This window comes from Excalfactoria chinensis, chromosome 1 (genome assembly GCF_039878825.1).
Source record: "Excalfactoria chinensis isolate bCotChi1 chromosome 1, bCotChi1.hap2, whole genome shotgun sequence".
Taxonomy (NCBI): Eukaryota; Metazoa; Chordata; class Aves; order Galliformes; family Phasianidae; genus Excalfactoria; species Excalfactoria chinensis.
Genome location: NC_092825.1, coordinates 73,703,257 through 73,718,951, shown reverse-complemented (window position 1 = coordinate 73,718,951; position 15,695 = coordinate 73,703,257). Strand labels below are relative to the sequence as shown.

The 15,695-nt window shown below is 52.8% G+C and overlaps 2 protein-coding genes across 6 annotated transcripts; both read left to right on the top strand.

Annotated features, from left to right (window-relative positions):
- The first annotated feature begins 56 nt into the window (after positions 1-56).
- GPR162 (G protein-coupled receptor 162) lies at positions 57-7,519 on the top strand. Of its 2 annotated transcripts, none has more exons than XM_072327163.1 (5): positions 57-945; positions 2,990-4,753; positions 5,618-5,807; positions 6,330-6,481; positions 6,644-7,519. In XM_072327163.1, exons 2-5 carry the CDS (start codon positions 3,917-3,919, stop codon positions 7,169-7,171), a joined length of 1,707 nt encoding a protein of 568 aa, XP_072183264.1. In that variant the 5' UTR covers positions 57-945; positions 2,990-3,916; the 3' UTR covers positions 7,172-7,519. The 2 variants fall into 2 exon arrangements, with proteins under 2 accessions (XP_072183264.1, XP_072183263.1); XM_072327162.1 differs by lacking the exon at positions 57-945 and adding an exon at positions 1,303-1,439.
- Positions 7,520-8,660: 1,141 nt separating this feature from the next.
- On the top strand, positions 8,661-13,680 carry LOC140247456 (prolyl 3-hydroxylase 3-like). 4 transcript variants are annotated; one of them, XR_011902662.1, is made up of 11 exons: positions 8,661-9,117; positions 9,376-9,528; positions 9,887-10,076; positions 10,201-10,332; positions 11,086-11,219; positions 11,512-11,601; positions 11,951-12,003; positions 12,195-12,243; positions 12,455-12,478; positions 13,337-13,461; positions 13,585-13,680. XR_011902662.1 is itself a non-coding variant. In XM_072327166.1 (9 exons), exons 1-9 carry the CDS (start codon positions 8,698-8,700, stop codon positions 12,330-12,332), a joined length of 1,236 nt encoding a protein of 411 aa, XP_072183267.1. In that variant the 5' UTR covers positions 8,661-8,697; the 3' UTR covers positions 12,333-12,445. The 4 variants fall into 4 exon arrangements, 2 of the variants coding, with proteins under 2 accessions (XP_072183267.1, XP_072183266.1); XR_011902663.1 differs by lacking the exon at positions 12,455-12,478 and having other exon boundaries at positions 12,187-12,243; XM_072327166.1 differs by lacking the exons at positions 12,455-12,478; positions 13,337-13,461; positions 13,585-13,680 and adding an exon at positions 12,318-12,445.
- Positions 13,681-15,695: the final 2,015 nt, after the last annotated feature.

Sequence of the window (15,695 nt, the reverse complement as noted above, 5' to 3'; positions counted from 1 at the left end):
AGCTTTGAGATCTACTTGGTCTCCTACTTCTTTGCTGCTCGGTGCCTTGTCAGCTCACCTTGAGGATCAAGGGAGGCTTTGCTGCCATAGTGCCACTGGATGCTGTCAGATGCCCCATGGCAGGGGACTCCAGGCCTTCCCAGGCCTCATAGTCTGGGACATCCCCACCTAGACCTACGATGGCCCTGCTAGGCTGTGGGATGCTGTCACCAGAGGGGAGCAAGGCATGAAGGCAGGGCAGAGCGCGCCGGAAGATGGAGCTGCTGTTTCCCTGTAATATGGGAGAATCTGCTCACCCACACAGATAGGCAACAATGTGCCAGGGAGACTTAACTTCTGAATCAGAAGCGGATGGTAATGTGGAAGTTAGTACATTAAATAATTCATAGAAATGACAATTGGAGCTGCATATGTGTTTGCATTTATGGATACAGACCTCACTTTGAGGCATAAACCTCCCTCAAATGATAGCAGTGCAGAAGAAATGATGGAGGAGGCCATAACTGCGCCTTCCTGCATGCCAAAGACCAGCACTGTGACCACACATCTTCCTCAACAATCTCAACAATCCCTCTGCATGTCCACTTTGCCAGTTCATCTAAATTGCCCACACGTTCCTGATCCAAAAGAAGGTTCTAACGCAGCTGCCTTTGAAGCATCCGAAAACGCGGGCTCCAGCCCACTCAGCGCTGATGGAGGTACGAGATTGTGGGATACCTCCATTCCTGAAAGGAGCAAGACGGAGGTGCTGGTGCAGCCCCTTCCGCAGCAAGGCACTGAATGGGGAAGCAGAGGTGCCCGTGGAGCAGCGAGGACATCCCGGCCCAACCGCCTTCCCGAGAGGAAGCAGCAGGAGACCGCCGTGCCCTTTGGACACTACCGAACCGCTCCTCCAAGCGCCGCACCCGGCTCCTCGCTCGCGGGACCGCTCTGCAGTCCGTCGGCGTGAGTGTCATCCCCGCAGCCACGGCTCAGCCCAGCCAGGGGGTGCCCGCCGTTCCTCCCGGCGCCCTCTTCCTCTAGGGATGGTAGCATGCCGCCTCTAGCCCCGCTGCCCGGTTCTCGCTCCTCGGGGCGGCTACGCGGGGCAGCGCGGCGCCGGCGCACCCCGTATGCAAGAGGGAGCGCGGCCCCGGGGCCGGCCGGCGCCCCGCGCACCGAACTCCGCGGCCGCCGGGAGGGGCCGGGGCTGGGGCGGCGGCTGCCGCGCCGACCATCCCGGCCCGCCCCCTGCTCGGCCCGGCGGAGCTCCCGCTGCCGGCTCCCCGCCCCTCGCCCCTCGCCGTCGCCCCGCCTGGCGGATGGCCGGAGCGCGGGGCCGTGCCGCCTGCCTGCGGCGTCCGCAGCGGCGGCCGGGGCCGGGGGCGGCACAGGCGGGCAGCGGCGCGCACAGCCGCGCGGGGCGCCCGTCGCCATGGCAGCGCTTGCTCCGGCGAGAGGTAAGATGAGTCCCGGCGGCCCGCCGTCGCCTCCGCGTCGCCGCCGCCCTCGGCCCCCGCGCGGGGCGGCGGCGCCGGGCACGGCAGCGCCCCGCGGCCCCGCGCCTGCCATGGCCCGGCCCGGCCCGGCTCGGGGCCGCCCCACCTGGCCTTCCGCCCCTCCGGCCGCTGCAGGAGTCGGGCTGCCGGGCGGGGGGCGAAGGAGAAGGTGGCGGGGCCACCTTGGCACCCGTCGCTCCGATTTTCGCCGCGCTTCCCATCAATTATTCCACCCCCCCTTTCCCTCCCCTATCCCGCAGACCCCCTGCCTCGCCCTCTCCGAATCACAGCCCCACGAGTTTCCCTCTGCCCCCAGTCCGGGTCCCCCTACCCAGCGACTTGGGTGAAGGGCGGTGGGGAGCTAGAGGCTCTGGCCAGGGCAGGGTGGGCTTACAAAGTCAGCCATTCGGCAGCGGATCAAGAGGCTCTCCGGATGCTGGAGGACCGCGGCTCAGCGCGGTGTTGGGCCCCCGAGCCAGCAGGCGCTGGAGGGCTCCTTCCTCTTCCAGGAACAGCGTGGGCCACTGGAGCAAGCTTTGTGGGAAGGGCAGCAGATGGAGAGACTGCAGGAAGATTCCTTCCCCAGGGATTATCAGGGCTGGCCAGCTTCCAAACTGCATGCGAAGGGCACAGGCCTCACTGCCGCTCCGGTAGTTTTTTGGGGAAAAAGATGGGATGGGATGGAGTGGGAGCATCTCAGAGCCAGCCACAACCTGCTCTGAGCAGGGAGAAAAGGAATAATAGCCTCAGTTGGTCCAGAGGCTGAAGAAATGCACTGACCCAGAAGGATGGGAAGGGTGGGAATTGAGCCACTGTTCGGGCTCGAGGCGCTGATCCACCCACAGGCAGACTGGGTTTGAACTGTCTAGGACAAGGTGCAGAGCAGGCCTTTGTTCCTTGAGCATACTGCATGGGCATACCCCATAGGTGAAGGCAGGAGAGAGACTGAGCTGGCAGCACTGGAGTCACGGGCAGAGGTGAGCAGTCACAGGGCCACCTACAACTGGGCTCCGGAGAGTGAGGCTGGTTCTACAGAAACTTGAAGTGTGATGGCCAGGAAACTTGTGCTGTAGGGCCACGGGACTGCAGCAAGTTGCTGGAGCCACAGATCGCAACTCTCGGTGGGATGGGACAGCTGCTGCCAGAGAAGAGTGGGGATCCAAAGACTGGCATGGATTTGGGAGCTGTACATCAGGAGTGAGAGATGTGTGAGAAGAGCAAAACTGGAATGACAGGGAGCAGCACAGATGGGGCCGTCGGTTATAAGGATGGCATTATTAATGTTTTGGGTGGGGAGTCTAAGACTGGAATAGCAGGGAGCACAGTGTCTGGCAGCCAGTCTCAGCTGAGGGACTGGCACAAATCTGGGTCCTCTGTTCTCTGGAAGACAAGAGGGAGAGCTCTGCAAAGCTTAAATCGTGACAGTGTGTTTGTGTGAGCAAGGAGAGAAAGGAAGATTTGAGGAGATAGTATGATCTTAAATTACTTTTTCTCTTTTCTCTCTTCTACAGGGAACCTCATACCCTGAATCTCCAAGGGAACCTTTGTAAAGGATTGCCCCCTCCCTGCCGTCTCCTCATTGTTCGTCAGCTCTGCCCTTCGCTTCATGGGGAAGCTTGAAAAAGCACACTGAGCCCTGGAGGGCAGCAAAACAGACAATGCAGTGAGAGTGCCACAGGGTCTTCCTTCGGGAGCTCTCTGAATCCTTCTCCTCACCCTTCATCCCCTGTTGATGGCTCTCTGACTGACTTAGCAGGCATCTGGCCACAAGCGTACCATTTGCTGAAGGGTTTTACACCATTGTGCATGCACCATTCCCACCATTTCTGTGGGACCTTTGTCCTGCTTCCCGTCTTCTCTGACGCTCTCTGCTAGCCCCTTTGCTCAGCGGAACACTGGGCAACAGGTGCCTGCTGCTGTCAAACTCTTTGGAGTCCCAGCAGACCTTGTTTTGTTTGAGGCCTTCACCAGTCCCTGGAGAAGGTGGTCCCTCAGACAGAAGGTGTCTGGGAAGCACACAAAGAAGAGCCTTTTTGGGGGGGGAAGAGTGGAGGAAAGGAATGAAATAGATGGGGAGGAAAAAAAAAAGTGAGCATGAGAGACTGAGGGAAGAAGCATTGTCGAGCTTTCATGAGAAAGAAAGAAGGTGGAAGAAAGAAAAGGAAAGAGAACAACAGAAAAAAACAGGAGAAAGAGATCAAGTGGAAGTAATATAAACGAACAAAAGGAAAAGGGAGGACCGAGAGTGAGACAGGGATGCAGGCTGTTCTGCCTCGTGCCTGATGATAATGCCTTGAGGAGTTCCTGCAGTGTGCATACGCCTTGCATCAGCACAGCAGCAGATGAGGAGGGACGTGGTTCCCCCAGTGCGAAGTCTCATTCATTCTCTTACAGTAACCCAGAGGCAGGAACGAGGTGCAGCCTAGCAGGAGGACAGCATGGGGGACTCTGAATCAGAGTCCACCTTGCACAACAATTCACTGTGGTGGCTGGCATGTGGGATGTTAGCCCTGCTGGCCAACTCTTGGATTATCCTCAGCATCACAGCCAAGCAACAGAAACACAAGCCCCTGGAGCTGCTGCTGTGCTTCCTTGCTGGGACTCACATCCTCATGGCAGCAGTACCCCTCACTACGTACGCTGTGGTGCAGCTGCGGCGTGAGTCCTCTAACTATGACTGGAATGAGAGCATCTGTAAGGTCTTTGTGTCTACATACTACACCCTGGCACTGGCCACCTGCTTCACAGTGGCCTCCCTTTCCTACCACCGAATGTGGATGGTGAGGTGGCCAGTCAACTACCGGCTGAGCAATGCCAAGAAGCAGGCTCTGCATGCAGTCATGGGGATCTGGATGGTATCATTCATCCTCTCCACCCTGCCCTCCATTGGCTGGCACAACAATGGCGAGCGGTACTACGCTCGTGGCTGCCAGTTCATCGTCAGCAAAATAGGTCTGGGCTTTGGTGTCTGCTTTAGCCTCCTGCTCCTTGGAGGAATTGTCATGGGCTTGGTGTGTGTGGGGATCACCTTCTACCAGACCCTGTGGGCACACAGAAGGCGACGGCAGTGCTGCCATCAGAGGCCAGAGGAAGCATCATCCTGCTCATCAGCACACAACACTTTCAATGTGCCAGCCATCGTGGTGGAGGATGTGCGAGGCAAAAGGAGGTCCTCGCTGGATGGTTCCGAGTCAGCCAAGACCTCCTTGCAGATGACCAACCTCATCAGCGCAATTGTCTTCCTGTACGACACGCTCACGGGGGTGCCCATCTTGGTAAGCAGCAGGTTCTTCCTTTCCCTTCACAATATGTAGCTAAACCAGATTTCCATTTCTCTCAGGTTTGAAAGAAGAAACTCCATCTTCCATCCACCAGCCAAAGCTTTGCCACATCTGAATCTGGGCTATTTGGAGGGACAGTTTGAAAAAGGTTGCAGTAGTTCTCTCACCCTTCCACAGGAACATTTATTTAAGACAAGTTTGAGCCTGGGGAATATATACCACACCACAGCTAAAACCACTGTGAGAGTTTTAAGCGGCCTATAGGAGACCGGAGAGGAAATTATTCTGCAAATGTACTGGGGAATTTACCTTGGTAAAAAGGATGAGATTGCTTTTATTCCAATTTGTTTCTGGAAATTCAATGCACTGGCTTTCAAAGCTGGTGCAGAGAGGTTTCTTTTTCCTTCTGCTATGTTTGTAGTCAGCATTCAGGTTTTCACTGGCTGGTTTATTCCCTGCAAAACTGGAGAGCGGAGGAAGTTCTCAAAAGGAACCATTAAGAGAACAGAGGCTTAGTCACAGGTTTTTTTCTTTTTTTCTTTTTTCTTTTTTCTTTTTTTTTTTTTTCCTGTGGCTGTGTCCTTTGTTTGTGCCTATTTAGCACAAGCTCTTAATGAGCATAGGGAAGAAGGGATGCTAACACCAAGTCTCATATTAGAGATCACAGCTCAGAGTATGCTCCAGCAAACCTGCAGAAACATCCCAGGAACGTTTTCTTCAAAGGTGTGTGCGTACTAACTTGACAAGCCCTTTAATGACAGATTATATTCTTCTACAGAGGTGACTCCTGTTTTCCTTCTCCTTTTATCTGCATGCCTGTCTTCTTTCACAGTTTTGTTTCTCTCTTCTCTCTAAAAGGTTGTGAGCTTTTTTAGCCTGCGCTATGACACGGCGCCCACTTGGATGGTCCTGGCTGTGCTCTGGTGCTCCATGGTGCAGACTCTGCTGCTCCCCTCTTTTATCTGGTCCTGCGAGCGCTACCGAGCAGATCTCCGTACCATCTGGGAGCAGTGTGTGGCTATCATGTCTGAGGAAGATGGAGATGATGGTAAGCCCCTCACCACCCCTCAGTCACCTTTTCAGAAACCCCATTCCCAAAAGACTACAGAGGAGAGAGTTGCCTTCCTTGGGAAAAGGACATAATGGCACTGGGAGAGATACGGGTGGCTATATGGGATTTGTGTTAGAGCCTAAAGGCAACAACTGTGAGAAAATGTTTTCTGGAGAAGGCTCTGACATTTACTTGCTGCCTTAGCACCCACTAGCATCCCCAAAAATATGTGCAGTAGATGTGAGTGACGTGTAGCTGTCAAACTATAGTGAAAGACACAGCAACCCTCAGGCCAACCAGCTGGCCCAGAGATCCAAGTCATGGCAGGGAAAGATTCCAAAGTGAGACAGATGAAATGAGGTGGTCTCTGTGTCCTTTCTGCCGGAAGCAGAAAGTAGAGGTCCTTGTTCAGACATCAGTCCTGATAGCTGCAAGTCGGGTGGCACATTCAGGTGTTAGGATGACATCCGTGTGTACTGATATGCATCTTCAGACTGCCATACTCCTCTTTGCCAACAGATGGTGTGTGTGATGATTATGGGGATGGCAGGATCTGCAAAGTAAGATTTGATGCCAACGGTGCTGCAGCTGTGAAGCGGGACTCTCGGGACATCAAACTGCTACCAATGCACCATATGTTGTTGCCCCAGGACAAGGTGCATTATCTGCAGGTGAGCTGAAAGCCAGCAGCGCAGACCCATAACCTACTTCATTCTCTGTCTGTCTCCTATGTTTGTCCTTTAGACTCTTCTCTCATCAGGCCTCAAATACTCCCCTTCTGGCCTGTCTTTTCTCCAAGTCTTTCATCGCCTGCCTCCTTCTCCATCACTCAGGTCCCTATCTCACGGAGGATGTCACATGATGAGACTAACATCTTCTCCGCCCACCGCTCTGCTCCATCCTTCCTACACAAGTGGTCTTCATCTGATGACATCCGCATTTCCACCCTCCGCAAGCCTGGAGGCCCTGGATTCCTGCCTCCTCAGCTACATGACTACCAGCACCGCCGGCAGCCTCCAGAAGATGAGCTGACATCCCTACGGCAGTTTTTGGAGGGCGGGCTGGTGCCCCGGGGGTCCAGCTCCAGTGCCTGCTTCTTCCGAGATGAGATCACCACATTCATCGATGAGACGCCACAGCCCACCCCAGTCTGCAGCCCACGGCACTCCCGTATCCCACTTGCAGTGTGCCGTGATCGCCGCCTCTCGCTTGGCAGCAGGGAGGAGGAGAGCACTGACCGGCCACGGTGGTGCTCTCTGGCTGGCAGCGAGGCCTGGCATCTGCAGGATGAGGAGCAGGCACCACGAGACAGAACCTCTGAGGCCTGTGAGGCACAGGCCCTCCAGGATCCCAAATTATGAGAGACAGCATCAGAAGAACATTCAGTGCCATCATGATTTTTAAATAAAACTTCAAACCTTCCCCTTATCCCAGGACCTTGATTACTAATTGACATTTTCATCTTTCTCGCCAGCAGGCAGGAAACATGGCACCCCATGGTAAGATAAGTGTGGCAGATCTGCAGAATGGAGCTCCACGGACATGGACAGCCTGTGCCTGCCCTCAGGTTACAAACACCCACCACTGCAACGGCCACTTGGCACCCTTGGCAGTCTTGTCCATTTGTGAACTCCACCCTTGCTTTCACTCTGCCCTAAGAGACGAGGCAAGCACGGAATGGTATTAAAGTTCTATATTTGGAGTGTCAACCGTGTGTCTGTTTTTAAAATAATATATTAGTAATAATTTTGTTTCTATGGAAACAAAAATTATTCTATGGCCCGATGTTTAATGAAGTTTCACTGGCTTCTGGAAGGGAAACGCCAAATGTGCGAGGCACGCTTCCTCTCTTGTTAGCGTATCTGGGAGGCAGCAGGTGCCCCGCAGCCCATGGGAGGGTACAGCACCCATACTGATGAGTCATCGTTTGGAGAGGGAGTGAAAAGATTCCCTCTCCATTGCAATGGAGACATAGGCTGCCTACAGCTAAACAGGAACAGCCTCTGTGATTTTTGAAGCAGCGTTGTTTTGAAAACTTAAATCTTCTCCTGAAAGACCCTGACTCATAAGGTAGTGTTTCCACTGGTGCAATCTGTTGATTCCAGTGCAAACTTGATGACTTTGCACAAAACACTGTAGCCAGACTTCTCAGCCAGGCAGCAGCCAGCTCAAAAAAGCTGCCAGAGCCTCCATATGCAGGGCTTCAGGCTTCCACACCACCAAAGCTGGGAACAGTGAGGGCTAAATCAAGCTCCTAGACACAAAACTCTTGGAAGAGAAGCATGTTGGAGACAAGACTTCTTCCTCACGCTGGTTGTAGCTGCAGCCACAAGTGAATGGGATGGCTGCATCGGAGACACTGTGGCAGGTATGTTATCTTTCACCAGCCAAGCACTCCGCTACACAATGGAAGCTTCTGAACCGTAACAGGTCGATGTGCGTACTGCAGAGGTTCTGATCAATATACCATGGCCTTTCTGTCAGAGGGCCGAGGTCCCTGAAGGAAGGGTTAGAGGTTACCCGTGGCCTGGCGGATGCCCGGACACAGAACGGCTGCAGGCCGTGTCAGGGCTCCACTGGCTGCACGGGCCCAGCCCGGGTTTGGTCCACGCACCCGTGAAGAGCGGGCAGGTCCGCAACACCGCTCTCGGGGCCTGACACGAGTGGGCGGCCGCAGCACTGCGACGGCCGGCTCTCGGCTACCACACGCACGACACGGGCCGAGAGGGGCCAGCACGGTCCCCTGCCCCGTTACCCCTCCCGCGGCGCCGGAGCCCGCTCACCGCCCGGCCCCCTGGGTGTGTCCAGCCAGGGACGCCAGGGCCTCCACCCGCCCGCAGACCCCCGCGGCCTCCCGCTGCTCCTCCTCCCGCTCGGCGGCTCGGCAATGGCCTCGCTCGTCTGCCTCCTCTTCCTCCTCCCCGCCGCCACGTCCTCGGCCGCGGGCCGCCTGGTGCCCTACGACCTGCTGTACGCCGACGGCGTGCGGGCGTACTTCGCCCGGGACTGGGGTCGGGCGGCCGAGCTGCTGCAGCGCGCCCTGCACAGCTACGCGGGGCTGCGGGCGGCCCGCCGCGCCTGCCGGGCTGACTGCCTCCGAGAGGCCGCCTTCTTCGGCGGACCGCCGGCCGCCGGGCCCTGGGAAGCCGTCCTCTTCGACCGGGTGTTGCAGCGAGCCGACTGCCTGCAGCACTGCCTAGGGAGCCGGTTGGGCGCGGCGCCCTCCGCACACCGCGCCAGCCTTGTCATCCAGAGGGACTTCGAGCGGAGAGAGCCCTACAACTACCTCCAGGTGGCCTTCTTCCAGGTGGGCCTGCCCTCGGGGCCGGGATCCGGCAGCCCCGGGGAGGGAATAAGTGGTGGCGCACCCGGGCTTGGGGAGCGGGATGGAGATGTCCAGAACCTCGCTCACTGTGGGAGAATAACGCAGGGCATCTCGCCATGTGGGCAAACCTGGGTGACAGCCTGGTGCCCCTGTCACTGAGGTCAGTGGGAGCAGCTGTGCAGAGGGGTGGGCTCGAAGAGAAGCAGGAGTGATGTGCACAGCCTTTTTTTTTCTCCACAGCTGAAGAAACTGGACCAGGCAGTGTCTGCTGCTCACACGTTCTTTGTCGCCAATCCCCAACACCTCCAGATGCGTGAGGACATAGAGAAATACCGGCGTATGTCTGGGGTGAAGTCAGACAATTTCCGAGATCTGGAGGCCGCACCACACTGGGTGAGGGTCCGATGCAGAACCAGACATCAGCAGCTCATACCACACTGTAGGGACCAGTGTGCGGCCCTGATCTGTTCCCACAAGAGGTCCATAGCTTGAGACGAGATGTGTGTGCTTCAGTGAGGGCACACTACTGCAGTTATGACGCAGACATTTTGTGGTGACAGTTTTTGTAAGCTGCAGGGCTTTGGAGAAGTACATCTGGCCCCAGTCCAGTGGAATGGCTATTACTGCATGGTGGGCTGTTCGTGATCCAGGCGGGCCCCTAGGTGTCAGCACCATCCTGGGAGTGACTCAGTCTCAGGGAGTCCTTTGGTGTCACCAGCACTAATGAGGAGCCTGGATCTGTCTTCTGCAGGAAGCATATGAGGCTGGTATGCAGCATTACAATGCAGATGAGTACCTGCAGGCTGTGGACAAACTGGAGGAGTCACTCAGAGAGGCACTGTCAGCACTTGAAGAGTGTCGTGCTCTGTGTGAAGGGCCACTGGAGGATGAAGAAGAGGAGGAGGAGGATTTGCAGCCTGGCCTGTATGAAGCTATTGCAGGTAGTGTTAGAGGCCCAGAGGGATGGGTAAGAAAGCCATTCTTCCTTCAGTGGACATGCCTCATCTTCCAGTGCTCCTGTCTGGCTGTTGGAGCTGCTGGCTTTCATGCCTCTCTTTCTTGCAGCCCATTATATTCAGGTGTTGAAGTGCAGGCAGCAGTGCGTCCTGGAAATTGCCACAAAGCCAGGGTGGATTTCTGCCACAGAAGATTTCATACCATCTCATCTCGATTTACTGCAGTTTGCATATGATCAAGGTGAGTAGAACTACAAGCCAGTGGGTGATGCTGTGGCACCCCTTAACTTTCCGCTTGCTTCTGAATTTGGAGGGCAGCATGTCATGGAGAAATGGCACACTCACCTGAGTTCTGCCTCTGCTCTCCTTCTGTCCCCATCAACCCTGCTCTGCCCAGAACCTCCCTTTGCTTGCTTGCTTGGGAAAGGTCTCATGCTTTACCTTGGTATCCATGTGCAGCATTGGTAATGTGGCTGTTTCTACTGTGTGTGGACAAATCTTTCCTATAGTACTCTTCATTTCGAGTCCTCTCTGCAGCTGTCCAAGCTGCATGTTTTACTCTTTCATTTTCAGTACGTGGCCCCAGATCAGACTTCTACATCTTATCTAGAACGTGTGAATGTATCTCAAGTCAACAGTGATGCTCTTTCTACGTCAGCCCTGCCTGTTCTAGCTGAACTGGTGCTTACCATGACATTGGTCATTCTGTCACTTGTCCTTCAGCTCTTGGGCAGTTACACCCCCTTCTGACTCCTCTAAGTGAACTTCCACTAAATATAGGAGGCGAGCCCATTCTTTGTGCTGTGCATTCACTATATTTTCTGCCCACTGGTAGAGCTGGACATAGCTGGGCAGGGATTGATGTGCACTCAGTAGCAGGCCTCCTACTGCCAGATTCTGACCAGGATCAGCTGCTGCTGGCCAGTGTGCTTCTGCTGCTAACACCAAGTCTTTCAGAGACATACCTGTTTGTTCTGTTTTGTCCCTGCTCAAGTTGGGAACCAGGCTCTGGCTGCTGAATGTGCTGCTTCCTACTTGCTCTTCTATCCCACGGATGAGCCAGTATTGGAGAAAATGAAACAGTACCACGCAGAACTTGGAGAAGATACAGCTGTCACAGCAAGAGAGGTAGTTTACAACCCCAGGTCTGTACTTTCTGGTCCCTTCCCCTGTCCCACACAACAGGGTCACAGATCCAGCAAACACAAAAGGAAATGTGATTTACAGCAGATGTGTTCCAAGCTCAGGACTGAAGAAACTGGAAGCTGAGTTTTCTTACAGTGTATACCGGGCAGGGTTCTTCTGGGGCAGAATTGGCTCTCATGACACAGGGCTGTGTGTTGGGGAGGATTTCTGCCCTGGACAGTGGTAGGTTTGCCTGTTGTAAAGTGGTTTTTTAACAGTCTCTTTGCTTCCGTAGAGTATTCGTCATTATGTGCAGAGATCTCTGATGGAGAAGAAATTGATCTACTATGCCATGGAACATCTAGGAGGAACTTTTAATGACCCTGTAAGTAATCATATCATCTTAAATTTGGTGCCGTGATTTCACCGAGACAGTTGCTAGAACTTGCTTCAGTAGCACCTGAATCAGAGAGGATCAGATGCTGATGAACAGGACTGCCCACGTACTTGTGAGGTGGATCTTTTAAGGCCTTTCTTCTGCTTCTGAAATGAAGGGTAGCTGGAAACTGCTGTAGTTTACGTTTACATTAACCCAATGTTACTATCCTCAGATTAAGGCCATAGCCATAGGTCTTATCTTGCATGGAGAAGAGGGACAAGGAACGGGATGTTTGTCCTGATCTACCATGGGATAAGTTTGCTTTATGGTGATCCATTTGCATTTGTTCCTACAGGATCTTTGGACTCCAGATGAGCTGATTCCTGAAAACCTAAAGCAAAAGTACAGGTAAGGTTGGATGAATTGACAAGGACTGAAATAGAAGTGTTGAAATAATAAGGGTAATAATACTGTCATACCAAGGAATGGGTAAAACAGGAATAAGAAGTGAAATGCTGATCACAGAAGAGGGTAGACATAGCTTTGTGTACTGACAGCCTTGGTCTGTGTTTTTTCCCTTGCTCCCGAGAGAGGATCAGGAGAAGCAAAAGCAGGAAACTCTGGATATGGAAGAGAGAGGAAAGAGAGGTGAGTAAAAAAGCTTGAAGAAATATTTGGTTGCAGTCAGCTGGGCTAAATTCTGTCTTTTCTTCCATCCTCAGACATTTGAATGCTAACATATATGCAGACTGACTCGAATGGCTCAGCAAGTCCTCTCACTGTTTCTTTTCTCCATCTGTGATGCATGTGTACTCTTGCAAAATCTCGCTGCGTACCTCTCTGGGATGGGAACTTAAAGAGCACTGTGGCTGGAGAAGCTGAGGTCAGTGCTGCCTGGTTGTATGACAAGCCTGTGGCCATGTAGATACCTGTTCAGCGCAGCTGGCATGGACAGGCAGGAGTGTCTACACAAAACATGGTTCAACTTCACCAGCTCAACTTCAAACACTTTTCGGAGGGGGACCAAAAGAAGGCAGGGGGAATGGAAACAGGAAGCAGACAATTCAGCTTTGGCAAACCTTTTCCTGAATAACAGCAATCCAGGTGGCTTGTGTCTGAATGCTGTAGACTGCAGAGTGAAGTTCTGTATTCTTTCTGGCCCTATACTCTTGCAGGGCTATGTCCTGGTACCTTTGCTTGAAATGACCCCAAGTAGTTCTCTTGCTGTATCATGGGGGAGCAGATCGTTCTGAGGGCTTGAGTGCACTGGCATTCCTTACAATCCAGAGGTGAGAGGAGATGAGGGGAGGGGAGAAGACCAAAGATCAAAAGGTCATGTCATTGACCAATACCCATTGCTTCTCTTTGGAACTGGAGATAGTAGGAAGATGCACTGGAGATGCTTCTGGGGTAAGATGCCTAGCCCCAGGAGGCTGGACCTGTTTCGCTCTTGTGGTCCACCATACATTCAACTGTCCCCAGCTCCCTGCTGCTCTCCCAGAAAGCCCCGGGTTTCTGCTGGCTCCGGAAGCATTTGCTGTAGTCCAGCTCCTGAGCTGGTGCTCTGGTTCCTTTGAAGCATGTGAGGGATGCATCTGCAAGGAAAGGGCACTTCTGTGCAACTGTCCTGCCTTCCCAGGCAATGTATAGTGTCCATTTACTTCTTTATCCAGGATGGGGATTTGTGTCTCAGGGCTTGTTATCCAAAGCTTGCTTACCTCTGTATTTACTTCTCCTACAGGTTCTTTGCTTTTTGAGGGTATCACAGTCACCATGGATTCCCAACAGATGAATGGAACCCAGAGGGCTGTGTTTGACAGAGTCCTGACAGAAACTGAGTGTAAGGACTTGCTCCGGCTGACAAAGGTGATGCCTGGGTCTTGTAGGAACTCTGTATGTGTCACTTCCTCCTCAGCAGGCAGTATCATAATGCTGCTGTGGAAGAGAGAAGGCAGCCTAATGTATGTTCTCTACATCATTTTGTTCCAGGCAGCAAGAGGAACAGGAGATGGCTATCGAGCGAGACGGTCCCCTCACACCCCACATGAGAGATTTGAAGGGTTAACCATTCTGAAGGCCGTGCAGGTGAGTGGCTCCGTGAGTCTGCCATCTTCTTGTCTGTAAAGCATGGTTTTCTCTTTAAAGAGCACCCTGGCCATGGTTGTGGGTGCATTTTCTTTCTTGCAAGAGTATGAACAGCTTCCCCTGACCTTCCACATTTATATTTAGTTACATTGTATGTGGCACCTTCACTCTTCTGGGGCAGTGTTTCAGAATTGCTGCTTGTCTGCATGCAGAAGTCTTAAAGGCCTGCGTAGCTTAGAATAGTGGTGTAATTTAAGATGAAAGGAGCCCCTGGAGATCTCTGCTTTGCTCTTCTGCTCACTGCATGGCTAACTTCAAAGCTGGATGAAATTCCTCAAGGCTTTGCGAATGCAAGTGGTGAACATATCCAAGGTTTGAGGTTGCCCATCCCCTCTGGGTGCTTTTCTCAGTGCTGTACAGATCTCAAGGACACGTTGTTTATCCTTATATCTAGCCAAAATTTCTCTTCTTGAAACTTACACCCATTGCCTCTTGTCTTTTCACTGAGTCCCTCTAAGAAGTGACTGGTTCCATCTTCTCCTTGACTGCCTTTCAGGTGATGGGAGACTGCAGTTAGATCCTCCCTTGGCCTTCTCTTCTCTAGTCTTCTAAGTCATGTGTTCCATATCTCCATCTGTCCTAGGACATTTGACTGATGGGTGACTCCACTTTGCTAGTGTCCCTCCTATCCTGGGACACAAAGTGATGCTGCACACTACAGATGTGGCTTCACAGGCTGAGTAGAGGGAAGGAATCACTGCACTGCACACATGCACACCTGACATATGACAAATCATTATTTTCTTACATGCATGACCACAGGAGTTTACACAGATCTGTGTACAGACTCTGTACACGTGTCAGTTCTTAGAGTATCTCTGTGAGTATTCTAACAGGCTTGTTTTTCACTTGTAGCTAGCCCAGAATGGGGACGTGGACTGGAGAGATGCCAAATTGCTTCTGCAGGCCAGTGAGAAATCACGGAAAATCATAGAATCCTATTTCACTCCAGGAAAGAAACTGCATTTCTCATTCACACACCTTGTGTGCCGCACAGCAGTAGAAGGTAAAGAATCCTTCACCCTGATAGTCCCTGCTCCTGGAGAGCCTTTTTCCTTGTCCCAGCCACATGCTTTCAGAAGACTCTCTTCCCTTTATTCTCGTGTGTCCCTCACTCTCTGCCTTATTCTTTCTTGAAATTTAAAATGCTCTTATTCTTTTTTGCAACTTCTCTTTTCAGAAGAGCAGGAAGGTCGCATGGATCTCAGTCATCCTGTCCATGCTGATAACTGTCTGTTGGATCCTGAGGGGAAAGAGTGCTGGAAAGAGCCACCTGCCTATGTCTACAGGGACTACAGGTAAGAGAAAGGGATCTGCATTAGAGCTTGTGGAAGTCAAAATGTCTCCCAAGCCCCAAGAAAGTATGAGCTCAGCTTGTAAAAACCAGCTAGTGGGTTGATGGCTCGAAGTGAGGGCTATAGCGTGTAGTTGAAGGCTGCATCAGTGGATTCAGAGTGAGGTGTCATACACCTTCTCTAGGCTGGAAAGTTGGTCTGCTCTTTCCCTCCCCATGTTCAGTGTTGACAGAGAGCACAATGAGACTGAGAGGCTGATGGATCTACAACCAAGTAGACATTAATTTGTCTTTTGTCTCTCACAGTGCTACAGGCTATTGCTGGCACTTAGAAAAAGATGTTTATTTGAATTTTGTTCTGTGTTTCTCAATCTTACTCTCCCATTGTTCACACATTACAGGACAGGGAGAACCAGGGTCTTTGAATTTCCTTTGTTTGAGCTGTCAGTGTACTTTGGTGACTATTCTCCCACTTATCTCTCTGAGGGTTCACCATCAGTACTTTGTGTTGGGATTTTCCACTGCATGTGTTCCACTGCATGTGAGAGGTCGTTCCAGACTGAAGCAGATTTTGTTACTAGATGGGAGCTGTTGAGTCATGGCCTGAACAGCTGACTGATCACCAGGGGAAAGGACCCAGTTAGCCCTGGGAGCACAGGTG